Source organism: Gossypium hirsutum, chromosome A07 (assembly GCF_007990345.1).
Source record: "Gossypium hirsutum isolate 1008001.06 chromosome A07, Gossypium_hirsutum_v2.1, whole genome shotgun sequence".
Taxonomy (NCBI): Eukaryota; Viridiplantae; Streptophyta; class Magnoliopsida; order Malvales; family Malvaceae; genus Gossypium; species Gossypium hirsutum.
Genome location: NC_053430.1, coordinates 6,169,807 through 6,186,296, shown reverse-complemented (window position 1 = coordinate 6,186,296; position 16,490 = coordinate 6,169,807). Strand labels below are relative to the sequence as shown.

Genomic DNA, 16,490 nt, shown 5'->3' with positions numbered 1-16,490 from the left:
ATTTTGTATGTGCTCGGTTCAGTCCCGACCCCTTCCTAAAGCATGTTTAAGGTCTTGCTGACCTAAGAAAGAGACTTTGAAATGATGTTTGACTATGATGCTATGATGTGTGGATGATATTTGTGAATTGATTATAAAATGCTCCGATATGTCCGGTAATGCCTCATAATCCTAGTCCGGCGATGGATACGGGTTAGGGGTGTTACACACGAAGCGTCAGATCTGTTGCTCAAGCAACTACGTTTACAAACTATCAGTATAATGCAATAAACCATTAAATCCAAGCATGACATGCATTTAATAGTTATCTAGCTTTATACAAGCTAATGAAAACTCAAAAACCAAACTGAAAATGAATAGGGATCAAAACGTAAAGAATTTAACTTGCCGGACTAATGTTGTGACGAGGGACTCCCCTCATCGCAACGTGACAAACTGATTGGTTTTGTCGTGACGACGGGGTTCCTCGGCACGATGTGACAAACTGTCTAGCTTTGTCTCGACGACAACTTTACGATGTTGAGATGTGAAACTCTTGTCGCAACGTCACTCTGTTTTTGCAAAAAAAGTCAAGTTCAAAACTTGCCATTTCATGCCAATCAAAACCAACAACAAAACAACCTAAAAAATGACCAAATGAACAGTTTTCCTACAAATGTAACATGTCCAAAACACACTTAAAACACCTTCCAAACATCTATTCCATAGATTTGACAATAGACAAAGCATCATCCATTACATACTAATAAAATATAGACATTAAAACTTGACTATGCTCATTGTATCCATGCATGTCACAACATATTCACGTTATATCCAAAATGACTTTACATATCTACATCATTAGTTGATATCATTTACATTACAAAACAAAAAGACTTATTAGGTACATGCCAAGACTAACTAGAACAAGAGGCATAAACTTTGTGGAGTTGGGAAAACTTGATGTGATGTTGAAGTGGACACCAAACATGTGGATTTGAACTTACCCTGCACATGAAAAATAAACCGTATGATAAGTATATCACTCAGTAGTATTCCTGTAAGTCCAATACAATATAAGGAGATGGTATAATTTTCAATTCATAGAATCAACATCTAAACATTTGGTTCCTTATAACTCAAACATGAAACATCATTCATTATACATTTCTAATTCGTCAAATCTCAAATCGTATTACTCTTCAGTCGATATTCTGATTTCAAGTGCTTATGTTTAACTCATTTCAGTATGTCATCCCAGATTGCTCGACAACGATGACTTGTTACCTCAGATTTCCCGACAATGACCTACCACCTCGAATTGCCCGACAATGATGGCTTGCCACCCTGGATTGCCCGACAACTATGACTTGCCATCCCAGATTGCTCGATGACGATGGCTTAGCAATTACTCCATCATATGTCGTGTGGCTACAAGTCATCCATCTCTTTATTCGTTTCATACGAACAACTTAATATTTATAATTCAAAATTCATCAGCTATGATATGTTTCAACATGCTTCCACTAGTTTCTCATACTGCTTCCTAGATGCGAATTAAGTTTATAAATTCTACTTTATTCAATTTAGTCCTTGTATCAATATACAACATTAATATACCCAATTCAATTTAATCAATCCTCAATAGTTCACAATAACAATCTACAATGTAAAATAACATAAAACACAATATTTAGATAAGAATTAGACCATAGAAATACTTATAGAAAACTCAGAGCTATTCGTCGACAGTTTTAGCTTTTCTTTTCCTTTTCGTAGATTCCAGGTTGACAATAGCTACGGATTACCATAAACATATAATTTTGTCAATAATAAACCAATTCTTGAATCAATTGACATTTTATACAAATTTTATTTTTTATTCAATTTAGTTCATAGAACTGGGACTAACATAACTTTCAATGTAGAACTCATATTTTCATTTCATTTTCACTATAGTCCAACTAGAACTTCTTATTTCTCATTTCTACCACAAATTTTGAAATCTATGCATTTTAGTCCCTATAGTACAAAGTTATAAATTAACTTCACAATTTAGTCTCTTTTCACTTCTAAGCTTAAAATCTATCAATTTAGTACCTAAACCTTCAAAGATTCATCAATGGAATCATTCTAAAACTTTCATAGTTTCAAAAATTAACACATGGGTTAGCTAGATTAAGATCCCAGGATTCCCAAAACATAAAAATCACGAGAAAAAAAAAACTAAATTGCACTAATCAAATTGTTGTTGAGACTTGAAACCCTAAAGGCCGAATGCTTTCTTTTCTTTAATTATGGAATTTTTGTGGGAGGAAGAAGAAAATAAAACGTTTTCTCTTTACTCCCATTAAAGGTTTTATTATACATATATTTTAGTTTATAATTTTACTTAATTTTAAATTTTATAACAAATATATATTCTTTAGTACCAACGACCACTATCAATCCTAAAAGTGGTATAATTGCCACTTTGGTCCTTATTCCAATTCCAATTAACAAAATTTCATAAAAATTAAAATTTTATTATCTTTACGATTTAGTCCTTATACCTTAATTTAAGCACTAATTCAGAAAAATTACATATCCAAAATTCAATTCATGTATGATATAACTTTGTAAATATTTAATAAAAATATTTATGCTCTCGGTTTATAGAAACAGAGTCCCGAAAACGTATAATCTGATACCACTGACTTTTGGGTCATTATAATAAACATGTATAGAATTAAATCACTTAGGACTCTCTTATTTTAGATGGGATCTAATCTCAGCCATTGATGTAATTAGATATGTGTCGTTGGATTTGGAGAGCTCAACTATAAATAGATTCCTCCTCCTCTATTTGTATTCATTTCATTCTTGAGTTAAAAATATACAAAGAGCGTTTACTCAAGCACTTGGTGTCCAATATTTATTTTTGGCTTTTCTATTCATTCTTTGCTTTTTCGTTTCGAGTTTTCTTTTGCTTGCTTGAGTTTCTTAGATAATTTTTGCTAGAATTCTCATTTTCTGAGAATAGGTAGACTTAGGCAGGGTTTGAACTCAAAAAACCATCTAAAATCGCACGGTTTATTAGACAAAAATTCTAGCCCCGTAACACCAACACTACAATTATTAAGAATATTTTAAAAACATAACTTTGATCTAATACAGTCTCATAATTATGAACCCTTCTTAAGTCGTTTGCATGGTCATTGTCTCTCACGGCTTCATTCGATTCGTAGTCTGCATGATTGTCATAGATTTACTTACATAAGTCGATTGACTTCAAGGCATATCCCAACACAATTTTGATATTGTAACAAAGTTTTATAACCTTACAATATGTCAAATAATTTTTATTACAATGTTAAAATAAAAGTGTATTTGATAATATAATATGTTTTTTTTTTCAAAAATTGAATAAAACAATTTACTAAAAGCAGAAAAAAGAAGAAAGTTTTAACAATATAATATCTTAACAAAGTTATACTAAAAAAAGTTTTTTAGGATCCATCATTGGTTTGGTTTTTGTTTACATATATCTGAACAATCAGATTGACACAATGCTCGACTTTGTTGTGGCATGCAATTACAAAACTACATTTAACAAAGCAACCTAAATTTGCTTTGACAGTTTCTAACATACCTATCATCACCAAAATTGTTAAAGCAAACTTATTAATAGTTTTTCATTTTCAATTTTACTTTTAATTCTATTTATTTTGAGCCTTATACATGAGGATTCATAAGTTTGAAACTGAAAGATTTGTGTTTGATCTATATTTAGAAGCAAGTAAAATTACTATGAAAATTTCTTTATTAGGAGTCCGATTGTATTTTGTTTCTTCTACTAGAAAAATGGGCAAATTAGTCTCTACATATTAAATCAAAGAGCAATTTAGTCCTTCCATTAAAAATTCTATCTATTTTTACCGGTAAAAATTGACCTTTATATCATTATCTGATTATTTTGTCATACATGTGACTTTGAAACAAAACAACTAAAAGAAAGTAACCTCAAGAATTTCAGTGATGCACTTTCAGCAGCTGTTATAGTGCTACGACTTGGAACCCACTTCACAACTGGGTTTTGGATCGTTTGGCATTGGAGATTGGATTTTGATAAGCTTTCCACAAAATCGGGTACAAATTTGTCAAAGATACTGATTTCTTTATTAATCATCAATAGAGCACTTCTCTTATTATTAATTCTAAGGGAAGAACACATGCAAATATTTCAATATGAAAGAGGGCATACACCCAAACACTCCATCATCTGGTTGTAAGCCCTGCCGTATAAAGGCGTATGGCCTTTCTGAGATTCCAATGAATATTAAGTCCTGCAGGGTACTATGAAATTTTATTTTGTTAGGTAAACATAATTAGGCTGTTAAGTTACAAAGAAAATTACAAGAAATAGTACCATTCTTCATAACCGGGATCCACAATGAAACCATATACATCAATCGAATCACAAACAGAGAAAGCAAATTCATACCAAAAGAAGGGATTCATTAGCTAGTTCGGGGAACAATCAAATCTGTGAAATCAATTATGCTAACCCGAATCATTTGACTCATAAAAATCATGAATTGTAGTTTTGATTATCAAGACCTCCTTCCTTGTTGCTGTAAAATCCATATATTTATCATGCTTTAGAATTATGAAAGCATAAGAAGTAAAAAACAAAAAATTTAAGAAAAAAATGTCATTACCATCTAATCCTACAACTTTATCAAGACCTCTGGCAAATTCTCTATTGAGAAGCCGAATTGTACTTTTCTTGCCAACATATTCGGTATGGTTCTGCAATACAACATTTACCATACGAAAATATTATGAGAAACATTACTCGAAAAAAAAAAGAGGCCAAAGCTTAATGACTGCGGGGCACCATTCTCTCTAATGACAACTTCATAGCTATCTCTCTCTTTCCCAAACCTCGTTTTTAGATGATCACCTGAGTTGCCAGCAACAGCACACAGATCAAACTCCCTCGGAACATAAGGTGGTCTATCACGGAGTACAAGTGAAAGGTTCTCCACGCATAAATCTTTATTTTTACAGTTGTTCCTGCAATACCGAAAAGAAAAATGTCATAATACAGTGTATCTCAGTAATACGTCCTAATAATTTGGCATACCAAGTACCTCTTTCTTTTAACACATTATACAACAAGCAATAATGTCATTATGTCCCTTTCTTAACTTTACAATCATAGATTCATATACTATATAGAAGCAACTTATCATATATTTTCAATAATGGTGATTTTCCTTTCTTCACCTTATATTTAGAGATGCATCCACTGCATAAAAGCAACTTATCGTACATTTCAGTAATGTCGATGTTCCTTTCTTAACCTTACATTTATATGTGCATACACAACATAAAACCAACTTATCACATATTTCAAGAAACCAAAAACAATACTCATGGACAGGGGCGAAGCCAGAAAATTTTTTTTTGGGGGAGCGGATGAAATTTTAATTTTTTATAGCTTATATCTTTATAATTTGTAAAGGATTAAATCAAATTTTTTATAATTTTAGGGGGGACCAAAGTGTAATTTTACCTTTACTAATTTAAATTTTTTAAAAAATTTTAGGGGCCTAAAATGTAATTTTATATTTTAAGGGGGTGGGGCCCATGCCAGCCCCCTTGGCTTCGCCCCTGCTCATGGAAGCATTTATAGATGCAGACAACATACGCTACATAAAAACAACTTATAGTACTCACAGAAGCACTCATCAAGTCATACATTCGCTATGAATATTTCTGTAAAATTTAAATGTGGGGAGAAAGTGGTTTATATAATTTTATTTTTGAAGGAAACAATTAATTTTTTTAAGAATAAGGGTGAGTTTGGATGGGCGGTGTATTTACCTGCGGTTAGTGTAAAAACAGCGGTAGCGGTGAGATTAGATACTGTAGCGTGAGATAAAAAGTAAGCTAAACGCACCGCACCACTGCCCCAAACCCACCCTAAGTCTGCATAACAATTGAAGAATATAACACAAGAACTGTTAGTTATGTAGGCTCCGATTGGTAACGTGTAAAAGCTTTTCCGTAAAAGTTTTTCAGGCTTTTTTGATGTTTGGTTGGGTGAAAATGATTTCCCAAGTAAAATATTTACAAACACGGGAAAAAAGAGAGTCCTTTATTAAGGAAAATTTCTTACCCTTTTGAATTCGGTAAGACATTTTCCGGAAAATGACACATTCTTCTCCCCTTCCCCTTCCCATTAGGTTGCAAATCAGTTTGGTCACTTCTTTATTAGGAAAATGTGAATTTACAACTAATGATTCCTTTGGTGATGCTATGTACCATTACCTTCTAGGTTTTCCATGAAAAAATCATGTTAGTGGCTGATGTTGGTACTGGAGTTGAGGAAGCTGTTGTCACTTTTGAGGGCATTGTAATCCTCACACCAAGGTAGCACATTGACATTGGGATGAAAAATCACCTAATCAGAACCAATGTGTCATTTGTGTATATTTGATTTTTGGTTTGTTTCTTTTGGTTTATACAATTTTGTTTTCTTCTTTTAAATGTATGACTTAGTATGCTCTTCATACAAGGGTTGGTATAGTGTTGAACTTCATTTATCATTCTTGCGACTCCAAGGAGAGGCTAATGATTTCAAAATTTAATATAGCAGTATTGTGCGTCTTTTTTTGCTTCCAAAGGTTCAATTCTTTCACTAATATAAGATAGTAATATTCATTGGTATAAGAGAGGGAAAATATATTTACAACCTCTTTAATATACTTTTCTATACTCTGTTTGTTTGGCAGTTCAACCAGCCTCATACTTTTGCCTCTTGATTGATCTGTTGTTCTAGATGCAAATGATAGGTACCCATTTTAACTGACATGTTTGGTTATCTTTCCCTTTCTACTCAAAATGCCAGATTGGCTATGTTGAATTTGAGAGGCATGCTGCTGGTGGCTCAAATATGCATTACTTTGATCTTCTTATAAGATTAAAAACTGAGCAAGAACATTTATTTCAGAATATTCAGATAAATGAATATCACAATTTGTTTGACTTCATCAGGTTAGGTTAATAGGTTTTTCCATTGAGTTAGTAATTCTGGTCCTTTTGGCAATTCATTAACTGCTCTTTTACCATACAGTTCTAAGGGTTTGAAGATTATGAACCTTGGAGATGTACGAACCGCAGATAGTGTAGCTGAGATTCTTCAAAATGATAATGATGATGCAGTTGATCCACATCTTGAACGCATTAAGAACGAAGCTGGTGTAGGTGAAAGTGATGAGGAGGTATTTTTTTCTTTCCCCATCTTTATTTAGGTCTTTAATATGCACATGGTTATCTGTTTTTGAAATATGCATTGATTATAATTTTCACTTGGTCATCGAGTGATCCCTAAACACATTGGTTTTAGTAATAGTTATAGGAAAAATATCTAAACACATTCTAGATATTGACATCTGAGCTATTAGCTTCTGGCTATCCCTATTGATGAAGTTGTAAATGCAGGATGAGAACTTTATTATTGACAAGAACGACGGAGGTTCTCCAACTGATGATTCCAGGGAGTAAGAATCTGATGTTAGTGAAAGTGGAGATGAGAAAGAGGTAAGTCATTTTGTTCCTTCACATAGTTTATTCTTGTAAATGGAAATTGTCGACAAAGTATAATTTGGTATCTCACATTGAATTTCCAATTACAGAAACCTGCGAAAAAGGATCAAAAGAAGGAAGTTGTTGTTGCTACAGCTGCAACTGCCTCTTCTTCTAAAGAAAGTAAGAAGAAAGGTAGAGATGGACAAGATGATGGAAAGAAGAAGAAAAGGAAAAAGAAGGATCCTAATACACCAAAGAGGGCAATGACCGGCTTCTTCTATTTTTCACAGGCGAAAAAAGAGGTGGGTCTTATATATATACGTAGGCATTTATAGTGAAGAAATAGGGTAGCCAATGAACTGATTCCCTTGATTTGTAATGCTCATCTACATTAAAACACACTATTTCGACTTACATATCTATCTACTGTGAGCAAATTCGGTAACACCTTGGGCTCTAGTCAAAGGTTTAACTTTGCAGGCTGCCTTAATCTGATGTATCAGACAGATAAACAGCAAGAACACAATTATATCAAACTTTGTAGCTTCTTAATTACCATTCTTGCTTGATGTCTGTTCCAAATCGATCTTTTCTTGCCATGACCGCTTCATGGTATTTAAGTTTGATATTAGTATTTAAGTTTGGAAGTAGACATGATTGTCTGGTCTTGATTGTTGTCACTTTGAGATTGATGCCTTGCACCATACTGGAAAATCACTTTTGAAACAAATAAAATCAGTAATCACCCTTGTTAGGCGTGTAACTATGTGCAGCGCTAATATTAGAGTATAAGACTCCTAAAAAACATCATTGACTGTCATTTTCTGCTAGCAGCCTCGTATGTGGCTTAACGAAGTCCACCTATGTTCGCTACTAGTCTTACAATAAATACAAGAGTGGTTGTTATTATGTTTTTATTTCTCAGGTTGGAGTTGGACCTGTGTTTTACTTAAGAATTACTCTGAAACACAAATGAATGGTTGCTTTGATGCAGAGATCTCTTTCATCAACCTTTCCTATTGAGAACCAGAACAACCTCGTGACAATGAGGACACTGAAGAATCATCTAGATAGGACAAAGAGCCTTCTATTCGTGAAGTGTATCGCGGATTTCCATTTGCTGTTGTTTCTAGCCATGTCTCGTGGCCTTGGTTCCGATGTTCTAGCACTAGCAGCGTGTGTTAGCACAAAGACAACAGTACCAGAAGGTTACCAGTTCCTAATCGAGTCCATGGCCAACACATCCTGATTCACTTATTACGCTTGGTCGTCTATTGGAAAATACTGTTTATTTATGATCATAACAACTTACTCTTTGTCATTGTTTACTAGCATCATTACAAATCTCAGTTATTCCTAGAATCTTAACATTATGCTTTACATTCAAAGCTGAAAATTGGTGAGCTGTCTCTGATACGAAATTTATGATAAAAAAATGTTTTCAAGTAAGAAGCATAGAAAAATTTTGGCTTCAAAAATTTTTTCAAGGTTGAAGATATTGATACTTTTAATGCGGTGTAATATTAGTTATGCACTTGAACAATATTATTGTTATTATGTGGTGTATTACTAATTATGCATTTGGATAATATTATTAATTTCTAGTATTAATTGTGGTTTGGAAGCTAATTTATAATTATTCAATCTTTTTATTTTTATTTTTTATAACACAATTACAAATAATTTGTTTGACTTTGGTTGTTTTTAATTTATGACGGTTAATATTCTAACTTAATAATTGAGTATTATTATATGTTTAATTTGATTTATTTATAATAAATCATTTCAATATATGTAAAATTAATTTAAAATATAATTTTATTAATATATATATATAAATTTATTAATATATGTAAAAACAGTTTTTCTAGAAAATATTTTCATGAAATCTACCAAACAACAAAAAATATTTTACACAGATTCATCCAAACACCAGAAAAAGTAAATCATTTCTAGAAAAGTAAATTATTTTCCAAAAATCATTTTCCAGAAAATATTTTACTGGCAAACAAACAGAGCCGTAGTTTAATAATTATTTACGAGTTCTTATCTAAATAGACAATTCATTATTTTTAACCTCATACAAATAATGATTTAAATTCTTCCATTAATAAATGTAACAACCTCACCTTTGCACCGAAGATCTAAATCTCTCATCATTATAAAACCAAGTGACTTGTTTATTTTACTCACAAAATGTACATTTCAAAGACAATTCCTAATGAATAGACTAAGTGCTAAATTCCCATTCCTTTTACCTACACAAGTCTTATTTATATATGCATTTTTAGACTTGTTGATACACTATTAAAAATTACAATAATAATCTCCACCAAATAGACAACTAAAACATGACTAACAATATCCTAATAAAGACTAGATATCTCAAAATATCTTCAAAATAGTCGAGTCAGTTTTCTTAAATCAAGAATCTAATTTGTTTAATTCGAATCAATCTAATTTTTTGTGAGTTGAGTGTAAAAATTAAACTATTCTTGCAAACATAAAGTCATAAATTGCTTTAGACCAAATTTGAATTTTAGAATCGACTTTGTTAGAAGGCTTTACTTGAATATCTCCTTAGTTTGAACAAAATTAAGTTTAAATCATAAAACGGATGAAGACACTTGTAATTATAAAAAAGAAAAATCATAAATAGAATATAGTATTTCTTTATTAAATATATTATATGTTTAATTGATAATATTAAATATCATTGATTGAGTAACGTGCAAGCCTTAAATATTTTTATAATTTTATAGTTTTTTATATAATATAATATTCAACAAATACAATAATTTAAATTCATACTAAATAGGTGTTTAATAAAAATTTTAATTATCACTCCGTGTAAACTAAAATTCTTATAATTTTATAATTACTTGATTCTGTCTTTGTTGATGTATTTTCATCTTGATCAATATTTTCTAAATTTTAAATGTTGGAAAAAAGTGTCTTTCATAATTTTATTTTGATAAAATTCTCTTAAGCTTGAATTAAAAGTGAAATAATTTAAGGAGTTTGGGATAATGATATTCTAACTCGTTTGATTAAAAGATTATTAAAATTTTAAAAAAATTAAAAAAATTAAAAATAAAAATTTAGTTCAATTAATTCAATATCATTTTCAAAATTGATACCTCAACCAATTTTCGATCTAATCAATCGATTTAATCTAATTTAAACATCATTTATTTAAAATCTTTATCAACTTACTATATTGGATCATTTAAATATTGATATTATGGATTTGTCTAATTTTTTATTGCTCAACTTAATCTTTTTATTTTAATTAATATTTATTTATTTTACATGTAAAGCTTATATTATAATTTAAGGGAGAGGATGTTAACACCCAACACTAAATCTTAAGCGTCAACATAAAGTTTTAACAACTTGCTCTTCTAAATTGTTGACAATTGATAATATCTTTGACTTCCTTACTTTTCTCTCGATCAAGTTTATCTTTTCATTATCATTGTTAGAGGCAAAAGTAGGGAGTTGGTAGTTACATCCTAAAATAGAAAATTATTATTTAAGTCTTTAATTTTTTTTAATTTTAAATTAATAAAAATAAAATTATACTTTTACTCCGTTAAAATTATAAAAATTTGATTTAATTTTTTAAAAGTTATAAAGATATAAACTATAAAAAAATAAAATTTCATTCGACCCTAAAAAATTTATTTTGACTTCACCACTTTCTTAAGTTCCATCACTAAGAAGGTGTTCCACCATTTCGATTAATTTGAATAGAAGTCTCATATCCTCGAAGAGTTTTTGTGCAAAACCCTTTTCGACAATTTAATTTTTAAATCCGAAGGATGATTGTGATCATATAAAAAAAAAAAACTACCTCAGATTGGCCTAGCCAAAAAAAAAAGAAAAAAGAAATAGAAGCTCATATTGGACTTTGAATTTATGGTCAACAATGGCAGGACTGCCTGGTCGCACCACACACGACAAAAGAACCTACCTCGCTTCTTCCTACGTTTTAGTCTGTTTTTTTTATTTGGTTAAATTCTTCTATTAGTTCTTGTACTTTGTAAAAGTTTTAGACCTAATCCTTATATTTTTAATATTTAAAATTTTAGCTCTGACCCATAATAGTAGAAATTAAATTTATTTGTTTAAATTCAATTATTAGTCTTATACTATGTGGACAATTATAGATTTATCTGTATTTTTTAATTGGATCATTTTAAGTCTCAAATTTTGAAATTTTAATATTGACATTACACATATAATAATATATTTGAAGCATTAAAATTTGAAAATAGTACAACTTAACTTGTTTTTAACATTTTTCTTAGAAAATAGTAAAAAGTATTTTTTTTCTTGCCTAAAACTAGTAATATAGCCCGCAAATTCTGGCTTTTTCATTTTAAAAAGTTATTTAGCTAATAATAAAAATTAGTTTTAAATTAAGTTGTATCAAACTCATTGTTTATTTTTTTTACTTAAAAAAAACACATTTTTTATATCTCTTTATCCAAGCCAGGATATTTAATTTTCATGCATTTTAAGAATTAGCCCCTTATTTTTATTCCAAAAAAATTAATTTCTTTACTATTTAATATTCAAAAATACAAATTTAAATTATTAACATTGTTAATATTCATATGTTAAATTTAAGTTCATTGAAACATCAATTTTTTTACATAGCTACCAAGTCATGAGAGTTTTCTTTTTTATTTATTTAAAAAATATCATACTAACGAAAAAAATAATTTTAATGTGATTAACAATTGAATCTTAATTTTAAAATATGAAAAATAGACAAAATAAATTTCAAATATATAAATATCACTAAGACTTGGAGATATGTTATGTATATCAATGGCCAAAATCAAATTTTCTCTTTTTAAATATGTTACAAATATGATTGATATTATTAATAAAACATTAAATTCTACTTGAAAAACAAAAATGATATTAAAGTAAATAAAATTCGAAGTTATTTGAGAGTATGAATTTAATCAAATAAATAATTCTTTAAAGTTAAATTATTTGAATAAATTAATTAAGAATTTATTCAAACTTGAATAATTTATTTGGTTCAACTAAAATAATTAACTCGATTCAAATAAACTACTTAATTTAACTAAAATTTCATTTTCATTCCACTCAATTTTTTGATAAACAAAAAAATAAGACTTAGCTTTCAAGTTCACTTTCTTTCTTTGTCACTAAACCCTAAAAGAAAGTAGTAATAAAACATACTTCTATTGTTACCCTTATTTCCTTTTGTCTTTTTCCTAAGTCAATCCAATGTTGGGTCTTGGCATTTGTGCTTGGGAGACTTAACGAGAAACGAAAGAAAAAAAGATAAGAGGAAATAATGGATCTAACACTACAAAAAATTATAGTCTTATTTAGTGGATTATGTTTGTCCTTTGTGTTCTTCCTCCGTTGATGTCGTTGATAGCCTTTGGAACTTGAAATTAGAGCTTTAATGCTGAAATTTTGGGTCTTCCTTTCCCTTTGCTTTCGGCATCTTGTGCCTCTTTGGGAAGCTAGGTTAGAGCCAAAGGTTAGACTATATTATAGCAAGCGACACGGAAACATTTAATTCAAAATTTGACCCTTTTTTAAATTTTATTTACTAAACAATTTTTGACCCATATTTATTTTTGAACTTGATAAATTTTTTATAAAAATAATATAAATATTTAGGTGATGAATGATTATATGGGCCAAAACTAAAAAGAAATTATTGAATTTCGAGACTATTGTGAACCAAAAAAGTTAAAAGTACCAAATTGAAAAAAGTTCTCAAATTTAGGGACTAAGTATTGGTTTATCCTTAAAAAAAACAGAAGTGAATGTATTTTAATATTTTTATTATTGCATCAAAGTCAAGACAAGAGGGCTTCATAGTTAATACCATATGTGTTTGCATTAAAATGAACGGAACGGATTTGGAAATTCTTGCCGCAAGCCCTCCTCTTCCCACAGTACACTACCATTGTCCTGATTAAAAAAAAACATGTGTTTTCAAATATTTATAATTAATATGTATGTTTTTCCATTTTTTTATTTGTTGCAAAAAGAATTGCAGATTTTCCAATTTTGAATTTCGAATAATGTCGTATTTAAAGGTGAAAGTTTGAATTGAGGTTAAGTAGTTGTTATATATGATGCTTTTATTATGTTTAAATTTAAGATATAATCTCAATATTTTAATTAGATATAATCTCAATATTTTAATTTGATATAATTTAATTCTTTTATTTTATAATGTGATTCGCTAATCTAAATAGTATTAACTATTTTGAATAATATTATAAAAGCAGAGGATCAAATTATGTCAAAATAAAATATATAGACTAAGTCTCAAATTTAAGTATGGTAGAAAAACACAAAACCCTAATATAGAGTATACCTGAAACTGAGAGAAGACCGCGGACATTTCTCCTTGGTGAAACAAAAGTGAAGCTGAAGTATCCAAGAGCGGAATATTATTAGTCGGAGTAAATGTGGCCATGGTACCAATGGCGGCGGCGGCAGCTGTAGTGGTTATAGGCTGAGTGGGGTTACATTGTGTTGGTGAGGATACATTATTTACTATCTGAAACATAATTAAATATTTTAGAGACAAATAATTAAACATTTTATCAAACTATTTTTCAATTTAATTTCTTACCTCTGGTTTGACCATAAATGCTTCAAGGTCAACTCCTAGATCATAAAACATAGGATTCAAAGTAGCAAGCTTCATTGATAGAAACTAAAATAAAACAGAAGGCAAAAAAAATAATATTGCTTATTGGATTACAATTTAAAAAAAAATTCTCAAGAGTTTTAATAATTTTTACCTCTACTTGACTTTCAAGCGACTGAACATAATTGATAATTTCATCTAAAATAAGAGCCTTTCCAGTTATCTATTTTCATGGAAGAGAAAAATGGAAAGCTGTCAGACAGAAATCAATGTTGAAGGAAAGCATTATTGCATAATTTTCCTTTGGATTAATTTCAAATTCCTATCCAGGGTGAAACCAAAAATTTATTTAAAATAATTGAGATAAGATTATAAAATTTGAAGGGGCAAAATTAAATAGTTTCAATATAAAAAGTTGAAATTAAATCCTATGTAATGGCTTAATGGTTAGGATGTTCACCGCCTCAAGTGTGGCTTGGATTTAAGTCATGTTAGTCGCGTTTGTTGTTCGGGTTTTACCTTATTATTGTAATTCACCAAAAATAAAATAGCTAAAATCAATTATTAATTTTTAAAGAAAAACTAGAACTATAATTTTTTCATTTAATCAAAGGCAAAAAAAACTTAAATTGAATCTTTTAATTTTGAAAATAGACTAAAGAGTGATTAATCTATTTAGCCAATGGGGCTAAGCTAAGCCAAGTTGTTTGAATTAGAGTAGACTAATTGATTGAACCGATTAGAGTAAGAAATGGTCGGGATATTGATTCAGAAAAGTGCATTGAATTAGTTGACTCAAAAATTAATACGGATCGATTGGATCGGATAAAACACCAATTAAATCAAAATTTAATTTTTTTATTTTTATAAAATTTTTAATAATTTATTTAATGAAATCGTTTGGAGAGATTTTAAAAACATTGGCAAAAGTATGCCCTGCCTACCCTTGGATTTGTCAATCTAGTGGTCAGTTGAACAAAACAGAAAACAGATATTTAATGCAAAAGCTGACAAGTGGAATAACAGAAGTACCTGATTGAAGTAAGTCTTTTATATTAGGATCCAATTTTAATATTTTAAAGCTTAGAGACTCATGGTTTATGCTGCAGTTAACCACTTTTTTCTCCTTTGAAAAACAAACAACAAATGAAAGTTATGAACACCTTATCACATCCTGGAACCAGTCGCTGCAATTTTTCCATCCTTTCACTGATTTTCTTTCTTCTTACCTGCAAAATTCAACCACAATCACGATAAACACAACATGATAAATAATGTAATACAAAAAAGAAAAAAAAAACAAAACAAAAAAACAAATACCCTTTCGGCTAGGCTATGGCTATCAGTTGCCTGACCTCTCCTAGCTCTAACATGAATGTAACCATTAGGAGGCTCTTCACCACCTTTCTTTCTATCTTTTTTACTACCTTTATACACTTTCTTTTCATCATTTCCCTTCTTCTGGTTCTTGGGTTTCCCTTCTTTTTCATCCTAATGGTAAAAAAAAATGAAAAATTAAACCCAAATTCGTGGATTTTTTTTAAAATAAAAATATTACCTTAACCCCATTTTTAGCCCTTCTTTTCTTGCTTGTAAGAGCGACAATATCATCAACAACAGTGAATTCACCAGTGCTGCTCTGCTTTTTAAAAATTGAACCAGAAGGTTCATTATTATCACTATAAACCCAATTGAAATTGAGGTTCTCAATTTCTCCTACAGACCCAGAAATCTTATGTGGGGAGAAAATGGAATCAATGAGGAAAGGGTTAGATTTGGTTGAAAAGGATGCCATTGAAACAAAAACAAAATATGGGTGAGATCTTTAGGGTGTCTTTTGTGTGTGAAAGAAAGTGATGGGAATGAGAGTGAAAGAGATGATGATGAGAATTGACAAGCAAAGATGCTAAGTGCACAATGCTTTATATCGACAATCAAAGGGAGAGAAATGGGGTCACTAAATTCCATGCAAAATATGCGGTATATTTCGGTTAAATTTTATAAAAAAAGACGAATTTAAAAAAACTATGGGTTTAGGTAGTTTTTCAATATATTTAGTGAAATAAGTCGATTTTAGAAAGAGGAGTGAAAATGCATTTAGCAAGATGCGTTTTTTGCTTATGTGGTAGGAGAGTGCATCTTGTGGGACGCAATTTCCCAACAGTAAAATTTCAACGGTCACAAAACTCCAACGGCTATAAAATGACTAGTTTATTTACTATATAAACCCTAATCATTTTCTCCATTTTGCATTCATATCCAATTC

General features: G+C 29.9%; 1 protein-coding gene and 1 long non-coding RNA gene across 8 annotated transcripts; one reads left to right on the top strand and one right to left on the bottom strand.

Moving 5' to 3' along the window:
- Nucleotides 1–4,012: 4,012 nt before the first annotated feature.
- LOC121232026 (transcription factor bHLH137) lies at nt 4,013–16,137 on the bottom strand. 7 transcript variants are annotated; one of them, XR_005930249.1, is made up of 9 exons: nt 15,783–16,137; nt 15,545–15,715; nt 15,388–15,453; nt 14,379–14,447; nt 14,207–14,290; nt 13,946–14,131; nt 4,928–5,040; nt 4,683–4,773; nt 4,016–4,595 (listed from the first exon to the last, which is right to left on the bottom strand). XR_005930249.1 is itself a non-coding variant. In XM_041117359.1 (8 exons), the coding sequence occupies exons 1-7, from the start codon at nt 16,017–16,019 to the stop codon at nt 13,462–13,464; spliced, it is 870 nt and encodes a 289-aa protein (XP_040973293.1). In that variant the 5' UTR covers nt 16,020–16,137; the 3' UTR covers nt 12,665–13,076; nt 13,448–13,461. The 7 variants fall into 7 exon arrangements, 4 of the variants coding, with proteins under 4 accessions (XP_040973294.1, XP_040973293.1, XP_040973291.1 ...); XR_005930247.1 differs by having other exon boundaries at nt 4,014–4,595; nt 4,683–5,040; XR_005930248.1 differs by having other exon boundaries at nt 4,014–4,773.
- Nucleotides 6,190–9,070, top strand: LOC121232027 (uncharacterized). The gene is made up of 5 exons (XR_005930250.1): nt 6,190–7,026; nt 7,106–7,253; nt 7,474–7,572; nt 7,668–7,862; nt 8,555–9,070. It is a non-coding gene; the product is annotated as an uncharacterized lncRNA (long non-coding RNA).
- Nucleotides 16,138–16,490: the final 353 nt, after the last annotated feature.